The sequence below is a fragment of the Acanthochromis polyacanthus genome, chromosome 17 (assembly GCF_021347895.1).
Source record: "Acanthochromis polyacanthus isolate Apoly-LR-REF ecotype Palm Island chromosome 17, KAUST_Apoly_ChrSc, whole genome shotgun sequence".
Taxonomy (NCBI): Eukaryota; Metazoa; Chordata; class Actinopteri; family Pomacentridae; genus Acanthochromis; species Acanthochromis polyacanthus.
In genome coordinates, this window is record NC_067129.1 from 25,923,367 (window position 1) to 25,939,856 (window position 16,490).

The following is a 16,490-nucleotide window of genomic DNA, read 5'->3' on the forward strand; positions in this document are numbered from 1 at the left end:
AGGCCATGTTTTGTCCGCTTCCCGTCTGTGGTGAGGACAGTTTCTGAGTGGAAACAGCCTGAAGGGTGGAGCTACGATCTGAAAATCAGTCCGGCTCGTTTTTGTCTTGCAGCATTTCAGAGGAAAACTAAAACCGACCTAATTTACTCGATCAACATAGTCGTTATGCAACTGGCCTCGGGGCTGCGTTCTGTTCACATTGTTGTACGTAACTAACACTCGCACTCTTTGCGCCATAAACAGCGGCAGTTTGCACTGTGTGCTGAGGGCTTTAAAACCACTGTTTGGATGGGACCCTGAAAGACACACTTTGTCCCCATGTCAGCTCTGTGTTGAACTTAAACTCAAACAGATAAATTCCCCCATCAGGAGGAATAAACATGACAACAGACGTACAAGTCTTGACGCTCCACACTGAACACTTCACGTGTCCCGATGTTTGAAGTGGCTGCGGGAGGCAGTGGCACCGTGCGCTCAGGTATGCGCAGCCAATGGGAGCGCAGGAGGGAGTGCACAACAGCGGAGAGGCGGTCCGCGCCGGCACAGACACAGCACACCTTCAGATGGAGATGAAGTAGCAACGGCAGTCGAGCAATAGTGAGACGACAGCGTCAGAACTGCGGATCCGGAGCTTTTCTGGGGGGACAGACAGGTGACAGAGAAGACCGAGCCGCTTCAGCGTCCATCGGTGGAAATTACTGCTAATTCACCCCCCTACACACCTCCAGGTTGTCACAGTAGATGTTACTTAGCTGCATGCATTTCGACCTGATTATCTAAGCCCACTCCACGAAGATGGAAAATGCGCATACGAAATCGGCGACTGAAGTTTTAGATAACTTCAGTGTGAACGAAAACACCGGCCTGACTCTGGAGCAGGTCAAAGTCGGTTTGGAAAAATATGGGCCGAACGGTGAGTAGTTTTCTACATTATTTCCCTCTTTATTGTCAGTCAGAAGTGGTGCGTATTAGAGTGTGCATCGATTCATTTGCCAGGAAACCCCTCAACTGCCGTTAGCTTTCAAGCTGAGCCAGATCGTGCGCGTAAAAAGAAACCACATTCCCTGTGGCGCACAGTCAGTGGAAACAGAAGTGGCACATTCATTGATGCACATGCCTGCATTGAGTCATTCACCTCACACCGCACCGGTTTAAGTTAAGAATCGCATCTGTAAATGAGAAATGCAATACAGATAAACTCATTTCATAAAGTAACGCAGCTTCCTCTTTATTCAGTCACTCCTCCGAGCTGTCCTCATGTCAGGACCACTCTAAAACTATGTCAAGTGGCTCACACAGCAATTCCGCGCAGCCGAAAAAGCTGGTATCTCATCGAAAACAAAGCCTTCCTGACTGAGTATTGACACAGTACGTGCAGCTGTGTGAGGACAGGCATCCCAGGCTGTCATACACGGATCAGGAAGTACAGAGCAGGCGGGTTACTGGGGTGGAAGAAGAAGTGCTGAAGATAATGAAACAGAAAATCTTGAACAACCTGTTTTCACTTTCAACAGTTGTGCTTTATGTGGCCTATACTTTGCAGTTCAAATTACAAGATAACAGAGAGCAGTGTCTGTGTTATTTAAAACGGACTGTTTTGGAGTGATAAAGATTACAACCAGCATGTAAAGCTGCTATTTAAGTGCCTTTTAGGTGAATGTATTATTTCTGTTCAGTTATGTGGATCATGAAGCGACTTACACACACACACACACACACACACACACTGAGTATTTTCATGCTCAGGTCGGACCTGACATCAGCACACCTTTCCCTCCTCTCCTGTCATTTGCATGTGTGGCCAAGCTGTGGAGCAGAGCGGCACATTGTGCCTGTCAAACAGTGGCCCTTTTGTTGCAGCCAGCCACTCTACCCAGGGGCTTGTGATGACTTCATGGAAAAAAGCAACGTCTTGCCACAGATAACATCTCTTTTGCTTTTAGCTGTGAACTTCCTGCTTTGTGTGAGCAAGTTGCAGATAAACACCAGAGGGAAGGAATACCCTTTTTCCATTTTGGGGCTCCGCTAACAACAGCTAACTACAACAGGGTTTATGCACTTCTTCTTTACATGCCACAAATGTTAAAAACAGCATCAGTGGTTTTACTGTTTCAGTGCATTTCTTTGCAGCTAAAGGGCTCCTTCCCCTCTGCTCACAAACCACAAACTGTGTTGATGAGGCAAGGACTCCATGTGAGTCTTGGGGGTTTAGTTCCAGCGAGCTTCCATTCAGAGCAGTTTGCAGGTGGAATGCTCACCTTGCTCCCTGACTTGTGCGTACTGTCTGGTTAGCAGGATCTCATTATCAGCAGCGTCATTAACCTGAAACGTGTCCACAAGCAAGAACTCCTCTGTGGGACTGAGCTCAGTGTGGTGAAAATGATGATCTGCTGCTCTCAGTGTCTGCATAAAGGGGCACTGACATGCTAAAAGATGTGAAATGTTTGACTCAGACATAACACCCGTCTGTGGGCCTGGAGTGGTTTACACACTCACAGTGCATCTGGATCTCTGGGGTGGATGAAAGAGTTTCGCTGTGGCTGATTTAGTTAGTCGTCTCCTCAATTAAAATGTGATGAGAGTGTGTCTTGCCTCATTACTTTTAGAGATAATTTGGAGGTCAAAAATGGGGTGACACCACCATGTTGTTACCTATTTTTGCCTGGTTTTGTTTTTCCCTCTCATGATATACATGGCAACATTCACGTGACTATAGTATCCATTAATTTGTCTTATTAGGAAGAACAACTTCAAATAGTTAATTTCACTTTTTCTGGATGGATTCTTCCTTTTTGTGATGTTAGGAAAACGCATACATTTTTAGTTTTCAGTGCTGCATTTATATGTAAAGACAGGTGAGATATGTCAGTGTTTTGTGGCACCATGTTGGTACTTTCATGTGCTGTTAAAGAGAGAACCCCCTTACAGTTCTTGATTCCTTTCTGAGATCTTGGAAAGTTCGCTTAGCCACCACATCTGGGCAGCCTTTTCTGTAGCGCTGAAAGGAGAAAGGAGGCAGCTGGTCTGTTATTCACACCTTCCATTTATGGCATACTTCTCTGAGTTCATTCACAGACACACGCATCCAGCTAATTTACTGTGGAGAACTGCAAGCACCTCAATTTACAAGACAGTTTATCAATTTCATTGTGAAGTGATAGTTGGTTCTGATGTAGTGGAGGAGAGAGGAAGTCGCAAGCCTCTCTAAGACACACACACACACACACACACACACACACACACACACACACACACACACACACACACACACACACACACACACACACACACACACACACACACACACACACACACACACACACACACACACACAGTCTTGCTCTGTGTGGGTGCACTGAGGAGCTTTGTGCTCTAGCAGGTTGTGGTTCTTGGTGATTGTGTCCTGTGCACTCACAACCCCTATTTCAAAAGTGCACTGCGTTCGTTTTTAGAAAGTGTCAGTAAAAGGGCACATTGTCCCCATGAGCAATCAACTTTTTTATTTATTTATTTAAGGTAAGGTCTCTTGATAGTGATTTTTCAAAGAAACTGACTTTCAGGTGAAGGAGTGTCTGGGAAAGATGGCCTTTTTCACAGAAAACGTTGATTGATTCATCTTCTATTCTAACATTTAAAATCTAAAAGAAGTCCCTCCATTATGATTTAAGTCCTTCAGACTTTAAAATGTTCAAGTGTAATTTATTAATCAAAGGATGTAAATAAATCTCTCTCTGTCTTTCTTTCTTTTTAAAAATTACAGCACAGCTGTATGCCTTCACATTTTGGCTGTAAAAATGTCACTTGACACACCCTTCAGGAGCGAAGTACAATTGTGCAACATATTCAGGTTAAGCGACCTACAAATGCATGGCATTGCCTCATCATGATACAGTGTCTAATGTTAGATGTGTATAAAATTAAGGCCATGAAAACAACCAGATCAGCCATCTCTTCTATTATCAAACTCTGTACCTGAGGCTCTGCTGATTCGTTTTATTGATTAGATGAAGAGACCTGTGTGCACTTGTTTTATAAAAGTGAAAATGCAATAAACTTTGGCACCAAAAAGGTGTTTGTCTTCCGTCCCTAATGGAAATCCAAAGACTACCTACTGTTACTGTTAGATGATACCATCCTTGGCAAAATTCTGAAATGTTGCTGCACTTTCTTCACTCTAGTTTCTACTACAAATATTAATTACAACTTCCTCTAGTGGGATCTCTCTCACTGTGTTGTTTCTCTTCCTGTTGTGCAACTCAACATGAAAGCGGCCTGACTTACTCTCTCCTGTGTTTGAAATATGAGAGACGTTGTACTGTTTCCTGCTCTTCCTCCTCCCTCATACCGGCATGCTCATGATTACACATTGCCTCCTCAATTATGGGCCATCGGCCTGCACTCCGCTGAAAATTGTCCAGTCGGGAGTTAAACTGTGGTAATAGTATCGGTGTTATGTGGGCTGAAAAGAGAGTTAAAAGTAATTTGAAGTCCTTGGGGTGTTGAGTCACTTCCCTGTACTAGTGGGCTCTGTGTGTGCCTGCCCAGCTGCCTTCAAAGGAAGTGTGATCCTGTTCAAGCTTGTCACTTGTCTTGCCTTCTTCCCTCCCACCTCTGCATCTGTCAGTCATCGTTATGCTCTCATGCTGAGATGATGTTGAGTCACGCCACTCGAACACTCTGCCAAGATGCTCTGCTACTGAGCAGGCCGGTCCACTGAGGAGATGGATGCTCAAGGGTGTTTGTGTTTCAAGGGGTCTGCTATGTGTACACAGAGCATACATGCTGTACATTAACATTAAGTGGTATACATTGAAGTTCAGGAAATAGCGGTCAGAAGGAGATCTGAGCACAGGATAATGAGCTGAATGTACAATAATGTGTGGCTGGTTATTATCTGGAAAAATAAGTAAATACTAGAAAAGTTCATGTGTTTGGATCTTAAGCCCTCTGTTTACATCTTTTCTGCCATCCCACACATGAGAACATCCTGCTTGGTGAAGTAGAATTAGATTTAGCTTTATTGACCAAGAATATGAACAAGGAATTTAGCTAAACAACAGATTAAAGAAAGGAAGTGAGCTTTTAGCAAATGTGCAGCTGTAGATGTGTGTAAAAGTAAATCAGACGTTTAGAGCAAATTGTGTGATCCTAACATTTTAACAGTTTTGTTAAACTGGCAAGGGTAAATTTTGTGTTATAGTTTGTGTTCTAAATTATGACACGAAAACTTTATTTTTTAATGCAAATGTTTATCAGTTCCAGCTCATAAAAAAGAAAGCAAAAACGCACAAAGCGACTCCTAAAGACTAACCTACAGAAAATTTCAATATAATGTCACCATAATGCTATCTTTTAAGATATGATGGCTGTTTTTCAATTGTAAAGCTACAGAAATATAGGTTTTGATTTTTATCAAATTCTGTTAAAAGATCAAAATGAAACAGGGTAGTCCATCTCTCAGTACTTTCCATACATCTTCTGCCTGTCTGTGGTGCACAGCGTCAGACCTCCAGGTTCCATCTGAAAATGTCGATTTTTAAAAACTGTCGCAAATGTAGACTTTCATTTTTAAGGGTATAAAAGCTGGGCACTGTTGTTTTTAGCAGATGTTACTTACTCATGCATTTATTGGGATGCATTTTCAGCGGCAGATTTGGTGCTCTAGTAGTGTCAATATTGAGTATTTATGGCAGCAGAATGCCATGTGTGGAATTGTCCCAAAAAAAACTGCAGTGTCCTTATTTGTTGTATTACTGGCACATGTCGCCCAGTAGAACACCGTGGTTCACTGGTGAGATTCTAAATAATTTTGTACAACAATGGAGCTCCATGACACTGAACAATGAGATACTGTTTAACTGTGTCGGCTGCGCAGTCCAGACTTGTTTGTAGGATCAAGTTGTTATTAGTTTTGTCCTTTTCACAAGGTTTGTTAAAAATATAGCATATCACTCAACTTAATATCATTTTGGCAAGCCAATAGAAAGTCTAATTCTACATGTGCATGCTAGACATTTAGCTTGTGTCACACTATCTGCTCATGTCAGTTGGTGTACATGTTTTTTTTTTTTTTCTTATTTAGTTTGAAATTTCAATACTTTGACTAGGTTGTGTTGCTTTAGGGTTCAGACCTGTAAAGTTATACTGTATCAGGCATTTGATTGGATGAAAGTATCGCTCTGGTTTCTAAACCTCGAATAAACCCTATTTATAGCTTGGTGTTAACACAGATATTTCAGTCTGTCGTTTGGGGGATTGCTGACTATTTTTCACAGCATTCAGCCTCTCCATTTGGCTACTGGGTGGCCGGGTGCCATCCTGCTAGCCTGTCGAAATGTTCAAAAAATGGCTCTTTGCACAGCAGTGACCTTAAAGAGGAAGCTTTGGGCTCTGACAAGATATCAGCTCTGTGCTAATCACCTCATGCATGTCCTGTTCAGTTGACAGGCCCTTTTCCTTTTCCTCTGTAACTTGCCAGCAGAGCTGATCATACTGTGCATATTAGGGGCAAGGTGCTCTTTTTGAGCGTGTTAGAGTGTTTGTTTAAACTTGAAATTAATGTGCAGTGAGCAGTATATGTGCGCAGCCAGAGACCATATTTATTTACAGTATCTGCATAAACACAGATGTCTTATCTTCGTTGATCATCTGCACTTTCACTCTGACAGCTCGGATCATGTATGATGGTTCTCGGTTCTAAACCGGTGATCTAAGATATGTTGTTTATTTAAAAACTAAAGTAAAATATATAGGACACTCGCATGCATAGGTAGATGTCCTAGATCTTTCACAGGACAAATATGAGAGTGATGCTGCAGTTTGATTTCAACTTGCACTATCCTGAGCAACAATCAAAGGAAAAATCCAGTCTCTTTTTCCCTGACCACAGCTTGATAACGTCAGAAACAGTCCAGCCAATCGACAGCTGCAGCAGCCACTGAGCTGAGTCTCATGTTATTTGCCATCTTTATTGGCTAGAAAAGATAAAATCTACAATTTGAAACTAATTATCTTCTTCGGACACAACAGTCTTTCAGAGATGCACACCACAAAAGAGTTTATCTGGATGGAACTTTGACGATGGAAATTCCTCTGTGTTCACAGCGTAAGGAGAATTACAAACTGATCAATTAATCAAACATAGCAGCTTAAATAGTTTTAATTGTACTGAGCTCCTTTTCGCTCCTTTTCCACCGTTGTCCTTTTTCCTGCTGTGCATGTTAATGTATTTTGCCTCTCACTAAAATGAAACCAGTATTTCTTTCCTCTGTTAAGTATGCAAGACATTTCAGAGTGTTGGTCTGGATGTGTCAGCAGTTTTGAAAAGTTTGCTTAATGGTAGTTAGAAAAATGTTACTGTAGCTTCAACTCCATTGTGTTGTTCTGGAAACTCTACTGTGGGCTAAAACCATTTTTGACCTATTACATTTAATTTGACACTCTGGTGTGGTGCTTCAAAGACACTTTGAGTTGGTATTTCAAAGTTAGTTCTAAAACCCTCAAATATGTAGCAATTGTTTCCAAATAATTAAGTGAATGGTGCAATTATTTCTTGTAATTAATTATGGCTAGTTATAAACTGTACTATGCTTCCAACATTTGAATGAAAGGAAAAAACCATCATAAAGTATCTTAGTAAGGGGTTGGACCACCAAGTGCCACCAGAATAGTTTCAGTGCTATTTAGCATTGATTCTGAGTCTCTGAACTCTACTGGAGGGTGAGCATCATTCTTACAAAAGATATTCCCTCATTTGGTGGTTTGATGATGACTGGAGAGAGTACAGTCTAACATAATGACCTAAAATCTCCTATCAGTGTTGAGATCTGGTGACTGTAAAGTCAGCTGGGATAGGCTCCAGCACCCCCCGCGACCATAGCATATGATTGACATATTTTTCACCAAACCAGTCAGTAACCATTTATGTTCTATGGATGCTTGCTTCTTATTTAGATAAAGATAACCACTCGGAGCATCTGTACTGTGACTCGTCAATGTAAGGGGACAAGTGCACCCAAACCAAGACAGAAAAATGCCCCCCAAAGCATAACGAAGCCACTGCACTCCCTCACTGTAGGAGTCAATGTTTTAAGTTTTTCCTTTAATTTGTCGCCCATCTGCACATACGAATATAATTACCAGCCATTCAAAAATTGAAAACAGTTCCTCAATTGTTGACATTCCTTTAAAGTTTGAAGTGGCTTGGCTTAGTTCAGTGGCCATGATGCATCAGGGAGTCCTGAAATACAGACTGAAATGAATGATGGAGGGATAGACTGTTTTCCCAGACCTAGCCTTTGAATCTAAAAAGTAAGGCCAGTAAGAGGTGCCTTACACCTGCATTCTTTCTAAAAGCCAGCAGGTGGTAACTCAGGATGTCCGATTGTATATAAATCTATAAGAAAATTACCCTACTTGTCATCTGATTTATTACCTCAGTATACATTTTCGTCATAAGTGTATAGTCTCAATCACTAGTTTCCAGTGTTCCTCAATACAGCATGATGTTCATTTTGTAAATGATTATCCCATTTAAAGTAAAATAGATGATTAAGCAGGGTCGGTTTTAGGGTGGGGCTATTTTGTGATTGACAGGCTGATACCATACCATAATGTATAGTGTCTTCAAATTCTCAGTCAGATCTACCCCTTGCTTGTCACATCCAGGTTCAAAAGGCCAACATGGTGTTTGCCAAATACCAAAATCAAGGCTGCAAAAGTCGATCCCTTGGCTTTCATCTAGTAACGTGGTCAAAATTAGTCCAATATATGTTAGTATGCTAAACTAAGATGAATATTATGTCTAGAAAAAATATAACAGTATTTTCATTGTGCACATATCAGCATGTTGGCATTAAGCTCACAGTTAGCTTCACAGAGCCACCAACACGGTCATTAGTCTTGTTTGATCTATGTGATTGAGCAGCTTTAATCCAACATGACAGATTCCTGGACCTTTAATGACCGAAGAGAAGCTGCATATGAGGACTTCATGTCCTTGTTTCATTATACAGCTGAGGAGTGATTAGTGGCTTTGGTCCACTGCTGCTGTTCCGATATCAAGAGTTGCTCTCACAGGTCATCGGAGTGCCTAAAGATAACTGACTGACTGTGGACTTTTGCCCACTTAACATGGTTGTGTATGACTTCTTCAGAGAAATAAGCCCTCTACTGACACTTACGTAAATGATCATTGACTTTGCCAGACATCAGACATCTCTTCTGCAGTTACTGCAGTGCTCTCAGTGCAGAGATAATAATGTTAGGCTCGAGAATGAGGTACATTTATCATTCACATTTTAAATGGTTAATGCATGCAGACCTTTTCTGGTGGGGGAATACATTAAGAGATTAAAACTATCATTAGGGGTTACCGTCATGGTATTTATAAGGCTGTTCTACTTTCTTAAAGTGTATGGAGAGGGATTCTGGAGCTAAAGCAACACGTCTTACTTCTGTACCTGCATACACCCACTGCTCCTGTGCCTCCTTGTTCACACTTCAACTGACTGACTGTTGGTTGTTTATGTTGGCGTGTCAGCTTGTCTGCATGCTGCCGTTCATGATAACAGTGTATTAGCAGCCTGCAGTGGCCAGAAATGAGCTGGTCCACATCAGAACATGTGATTTTTGATTCTTGCAGTCAAGCGTGCCACATAAAGGCCCTGCTGATTGCATAATAGTTATTCTTGGTCAGTTTTGACAGACACTGGCACATTACCTTGTGAAATGCTTGTTTTCAAGGAGCCTTCATGAAAAAAAGTTGCCATGGCAACTGCTGAAAACTTTCTCATGTTTGTAGTTTTCACAAAGCAGCTTGAACTGCAACTTGTTAACACTGCCTAACCACACTCAGATGTGTTGTTTACTGGGGTTGTTAATAATCTGGAGTGTAATTTGTTAATGGACTCTGAGTACAAAAAGAGGAGAGAGAAGGACTTGCACTGAGAGCTCCTTTATCAGCACGTTGTTTGCAGTGCAGATAGTTAGATGGACAGCTTCCTGCTTTGCTTCCTGACTCTCTGGACACATAAACCATCTCCCTGTTGTTGTTGTTGTTGTTGGCAACTGTCTCCAGGAAGTGTCTCCCCTCTGCTCGGCACTGCTCGCTTTTTGCCGTGCGTAAACAACCTCTTTTATTCATTGTCTGGGTCGGGAGAGGGAGGTGGAAGGGAGCTGTGGGGACCTAGAGAGAGAGAGAGCGAGAGAGAGAGAGGTGAAGTCAGTATTCAGGAATGTGCCTGGGCAAGCCTCGGGTTGACACAGCCCAGATGACTGGGAGGGAATCCTTGGCAGGGGGAAGCCGGGGAACCCCATTCAACACCTCCAGCTTTTTCCCTGTCGTCAACCCCCTCCCCTTAGCCTCTCTTCTGTCTTGTCCTTTCAGTCAGTCCGTCTTTGTCTCCAGCACTCGAGTCCCAGCCAGCCTATCTGCCATAAAACATTATACAACCAGAGAGGCACAGTAATGGGGAAACAGGCTCATGTCAGACGGGTGAAGCATGGAAAACAGTGAAACCCACTTCTCTACATTTCTGCTGCTGCTGGCAGAGTGCAGCCAAAAGTCCCCCGTGAGTTCAACCGTGTCCAACCTGAACTCTAAAAATGCTCTCGACAGCAAGTTTGAAAAGCTATTCACAATGACTCAACAGCTATTATTACACGGGCTGAGGACCATCTTTAGTGGACCAGAGGCACAACCTCTGCACAAGGGTCAGTCTCCCCAAGAAGGTTGTTTTCTAATAGATTATGCAGAGTTAATGTTGGGTTTTAATGCCCATGTAAGAACTTATCTGCTCTTAAAACGTGTGTGATAGGAACACTATATTCTACTGGCTTTGTTACAGTTTCTGCTGATGCAAGGTATCAGGTGTTATTCCTTTGCATATTTTATGTGTTATCTGTGTGCTCTCTAATGTGAATTGGCTTGTCTCTCATCCACTCCTGTTTGTACTGAGGAGGCAAGCTTGACCCTGATGCCTTGGAGTGTACAGGAGGCCTTATCTTGTCTATTGAAGGCCCACGCAAAGAGCTAAGTTGAGACGTCGGAGTGCCTTGTTAGTGGAAGAGTCAACCACGGTCATTAGAAACTGACACCCCCCCCCCTTGTTTCCATCTGCTGGGAGGACATAAGAGTGACAAACTTTGTTATAAGATTAAATGTGACTTTATACCTTTGCCTCCTGTTTCTGGAAGGCCCAAGTCCTGATTGCATGCTTACGGTTTACTGCAATAAATAACTCAAATGGAAAGTTGCTCTTACTATATTCTGTATGTTTAATATGCTGCTGGTTTCTTGAATTTCCCTCGGGGTCAGTTAGGTACCTACCTACATAAAAGTTTTAGTTTACATCAGTTTGTTGAATTTCCACAACATCTTGCTTGAACTGTAAGAATCGTCACCCTCAACTTATTAAATCAACTTGTGAAAGTTATTCCTCCTGAAATAATCAAATGTTTAATTTTATTGGGAAAACACTAAGAAATTCACAAATTGCTTTTTCAGTCTAATGACCACCAAAAAAATGCGTTTTATTCTGAAATGACTTGATAAATCATATTATTTCTGTTTCCACTAGTGGCACATAAGTGGCCGCAGTATTTTTGTTTTTGGATGGAGGCTGCGGGCTCACGTCATGGCCCTCCCTCTTTCCAGCCCCTGCCTACACAGGGTCACGTTTGATACTCGTGCTGTACAGTGTGGTCAAAACATGCAGAGAAACACGAGGTTTCCACCGCTCAAAAGGAGAATACTGCTGTCATTTAGGGCAACCAGCCCACTGCCTGCTAAATATAGCTGCTTTTCCACAACCATTCTGTAATGAATGCTGTAATTCAAGCTTTTACTTACTGTATTTACTGTATAATAAGCTTTTCTGAGAAAGCATGGATTAAAGAATAATAGTGCTGTAAAGATATTATTCTGCAGTTGAGACTCGTGTTTCTTCCAGTTTTGGGTCGTATGAAATCCCATCGTTTCTCCAAAAATATATCATGATGAAAGTTGAATCTCAGACATATGCACATAATCAAGCAGAAACCAAGCCAATCAGACTGATGTTAACAACACTCAATCAAGTTCTTCAGATGTGATGGATGTTATTTGTTACATTGACCTGTTCAGTCATAACTTTGCGTTGGACTTGATGAGAACCTGACAAATGCAGTGACTAAGCTTGTCTATGTATCATTGTGGTGACACTGATCAACAGTACTTGTCATTTGGAATGTTTTTAGAACATGACTGATGTGTTTTCTACTCACACCAGTGACTCATGAGTGTGGTGGGTGTTCGGATCAGAGTGGATAAAATGCTCAGCCAGTCTCAAAATGCCAAAAAACAAAGCAAAAAAATCTTGCAACTTTCCCTTTTGAAAGAAAGATAGAAAGTGACAAGAGTGATATGAAAGAAAAGATGAATGTGTTGGAATTCTTGGGTTTGTTTTTGTGGGATCCTACTCACATCTCACATTCTGATGCAAAGAAGCAGAGTAAATGCAGTAGACAGAATCTGCACTGAAGTAAACTCCAACAGTTTAGAGGCTGAGGCTGCACCATGAATGTCAATGACACCACAGCAGCTCTGATAAAGAAAAAGTGTTTCCTGTACAGATGATGTCTAGAATAAAGGTTACCTTTTTTCAAAGAGCTGGGATTATAGATTATTGTCATTATTGTTAAATCTTTTGATTATTTCTCATTTGATTAAAAATGTGAGTAACTCTGGTGAAAAGGGAAAAAACATTACAAAATGTTTATCACAAATTTCCACATCTCTAATTAGGTCTCCAGTCAGTCCAGAAAAATTCAACTTACAGTTGCAGAAAAAAGCCCCAAATTCTCACATCCAATAATCCCGAACCAGTGAATATTTATTCCTTTTACTGATTTTTGGTTTGTTCGTGCGTATTGTAAGACTGTATCATGCAAACAATTTAAGCATCATTTATTTAGCATTTTCTAACATAATTCCATTTTTTCACACACAGTAAACAAAACAAAATAAAAATAAGAATAAGCACTCAAAATGTTTCACACACAAAACATATCAAAACAGTAAAAACTAAGTAAGAATAAATGACAAAATGAAACACTGGGAGATGTAACAAAACAAAAGACATGGATGGAAGTATTTAAAAAGGTTCACTGTTTTTTACAAGCCACTAAAATCAGGCTAAAGATACTGCAAATGTGACTGAATGACAAAAATTTCAAAAAGTTAGGACTAAAACATAAAATAAGTGACTACCTTTTGTTTTGCAGTTGAAGCAAGAGTTGGATAAATAGACGAGACTTAAGAATCATAGTGGTTGAAAAGTGATGTGAGAAACAAAGAAATTAAAAAATGTTACTGGGGGTAAGTCATACCGTGTCCTATATGTAATCATGTTATTTATTCTAACTTTTCTAGTGGAGGGATGCAGGAGCAGGAGTAATGTGGTACTGATGGCTACTTCCTGTTAGTAACCTGGCAACTGACCATAATTAATTTAGAGTAGGTTAATACAGAGAATTAAAATGATCTACAGAGGAGTGATCCAATTATGTGGGTATGACACTGCTCTGCCTTCCTGGAAAAGTTTATTCCAGGGTACTGGAAAAGAGTTTCTCACCCATCGACAAACCTCAGTGTCAGTATGGAGCACTGCGATCCATCCTTGATGTGGAACAGTGAACTATTCTTGAGTTACTGAGAAGATCGTCAAAGTTTTACCATCTAGTCCACACGTGTTTTGTGGACATAGAGAAAGCCTACAACTGTCTCTGCTGGGAAACCCTTTGAGGGGTGCTGGGGGGGTTATCGGACACCGAAGCTGTTGTTACGAGTCACCCTGTCCCTGTACAACCAAAGTGAGAGCTATGTTTGGATTCTTGCCACAAAGCCATACACGCTTCCTTTGGATCCTGGTCTTGGTGCAGCTGGAGTGAGGTGTGTGAGACCTAGTTAGGGAACCTCACAGTTGCATCAGTGCTTTTTAGAGATGATCTGTTTCCACTGGTCAACTGGGATGAGAGTTGACACATACAAGCCTGAGGCCATAGTTCTGTGATGGAAACTGGTGGGTTGCTCCCTCTGCTTGAAGTGAAGGCATTAAAGCATCTTGGGATGTTGTTTGTGTGATGGGAGAGTAGAGCAATAGACAGATGGACCGGTGCCGCATCAGCATTTAGGCAGGCATTGCATCATGCTGTTGTGATAAAGAGAGACCTGAGCCAGAAAGCAAAGCTCTTGATTTACCAGATAAACATTCCAACAGTCACCTATGGTCATGAGCTCTGGGAAGTGAGTGGAAGAATGAGATTGTGGATACAAATTGAAATGGGTTTCCTCCACAATGCGACTAGATTCAGTTATAGAGTTATGAAAATGAGTTTGGACATCCACAGAGAGCTTTGAGTGGAGTCACTGTTTCTTTGTTTTGAAAGGACTCAGCTGAAGTGAATCAGGTGTTTGATTAGGATGCCTCCTGCATGCTTTCCTTTGGAGGTTTTCTGGGCATCTCCAATTGGAAGGCGACTTGAGGGTGGACCCAGAACTCACTGAAGGGATTACATATCTCATCTGGCCTGGGAATGCCTTGAAATCTCCCAGGAGGGAAATGTTACTTTGGCTTAGTCTGAATTCATAGTTAAAGATATATTGGACAAGGTTTTAGATATTCTCTAGCAAAACAGGACTGGACAAGCTTTGTAAATTGCTGGTCATTTGGTTATCATAAACGATAAAAAGGATCTTAGTGGTAGGTTTTATATTATAGTAAAATGGAACAAAGTGGCAAAGTCCAATCAGAAAAATTTTCTTTTTTATCAGAGTTGAGGTGGAGAAAATTAAGGGACATCCAACCTTTGGTAGTCAAGCAAGCATGATTAACTGAGTGTTAAGGGGCCCAAGATGATAAACATTAATAAATTAATGTTTTCTGAAAGTTGAGTTGATACTGGATGCCTTTAGCTACACTCAGTATACTAAAGGTGGAACTTGAAACATCTTGAGGTGAGCATCCATGAATAAATCCTGGAGTTGGATTTCATGGTTATTCACATCAGTAACAATGTTACTACAGACTAATTCTTTGTAACTTGAAAAACGACAGTGTTGCTGTTGTGCCTTACTGCGTGGAGCTTTTAATCATCATAACCAAGCGCAGCCATTTGTATTTGTCCGTGCATCTTAAGTCAGGCCGAGTTAATCAAATGTATTAACTGTTCTTTGTCTTTCTCCTCCACCCCACAACCCCGCCCTCTACACCCACTCGACTCTCTCTGAACTGGCCAATTATATTCCTCTCCAACCGGCATGGTGTGACATCCACAGAGCTCCCAGCTGAAGAAGGTAAATATTGATTTTTCTGATGAGCTGCAATCTTCCTCCCTTTACTACCTGATTGTGTGTCTTGAGTCTGGATCTTTTCTTTTCTGTAAACTTTGCAAGTGTACACTACAGCAGCTTTCCACCCATGGACACACACCACAATTCCTCTGTAAATACAGTTATGGTCTTGCTTTACAGCTGCCTGTCATTATTGAAGAGCTAATGTCAATAGGTCTTGCAGATCCATTCCACCCTTAAGCATAAGGACACACTTTAAAACCTTGACACTGAAAGGCTCAAACTTTAACTCAAGTGTAAAGCATTAAGATGTGTGACATGTATTTGCATATTTCAGGAAAGTCCCTATGGGAGCTGGTGGTGGAGCAGTTTGAAGACCTTCTGGTCAGGATCCTGCTGTTAGCTGCCTGCGTCTCCTTTGTAAGTACAATGTAGTGACTTACAATGCCAGTGACTCTCAGTATGTTGATTCTCTGTCTCGATTCTAAAATGAACACTTATGGGATTCTCAGTTCAGTTCAATTCAATTCAATTCAAACACTTAATTTATCCCCGAACAGCAATTAAAAAGGCCATAAAGAGCAGCATCAACAAAAACAAGGACAAAAACAAACAGAACATCAGACACTAAAACTGACACAAAGTTCTGAATTTAAAAAATAACAAAGTTCTATAAACAAGACCCTAATTGGACAATGGCCAGGAAATTGCCCCTAATAGACCACTCTATTAGTCTTAGGCAGCTTTATTCCCCTGTTAGAACTCTGCTCAACCCAGTTTGCAGTCCCTTTTCGTGTGGAAACTTGTGTATTACCAGCTTTTCCACCCAGTGTTGATAGGGTTTCAGTGAGGGAACAGGCGCAGTACTTCTGCCGAATTGGAAACAAAACTATCCATCAAAGCTGCCTCTGCTGCTTCACCCCAGACTGTGACCTTGGTTGGAAACCGAGGGTGGCGAAGGTCGGAGAAGGGTGGAGTGGGGGAATCCTTGCTGCATAATAGCTTTTTTCCATCTATTACAGCATGTCCCTGGTGTCTCCGAATGGAATTGCTGTTGCTATTTCTGAAAGTAGGAAAACTGCTCTAAAAATGTAGATGATACAATGTATCTCTCTGTTAGCAAGAAGCTCAGAGTGCAGGCGTGGGCATGACTCTGGAG

At 41.5% G+C, this 16,490-nt stretch overlaps 1 protein-coding gene across 2 annotated transcripts in view; it reads left to right on the forward strand.

Annotated features, from left to right (window-relative positions):
• Positions 1 to 532: 532 nt before the first annotated feature.
• Positions 533 to 16,490, forward strand: part of atp2a3 (ATPase sarcoplasmic/endoplasmic reticulum Ca2+ transporting 3) — a 52,527-nt gene continuing 36,569 nt past the window's right edge. For both annotated transcript variants that reach the window (XM_022205987.2, XM_022205986.2), the window contains exons 1-3: positions 533 to 913; positions 15,317 to 15,334; positions 15,669 to 15,751. In XM_022205987.2, coding sequence (XP_022061679.2) covers positions 796 to 913; positions 15,317 to 15,334; positions 15,669 to 15,751 — 219 coding nt within the window. In that variant the 5' untranslated portion in view covers positions 533 to 795. The remainder of the gene's footprint in view (positions 914 to 15,316; positions 15,335 to 15,668; positions 15,752 to 16,490) is intronic.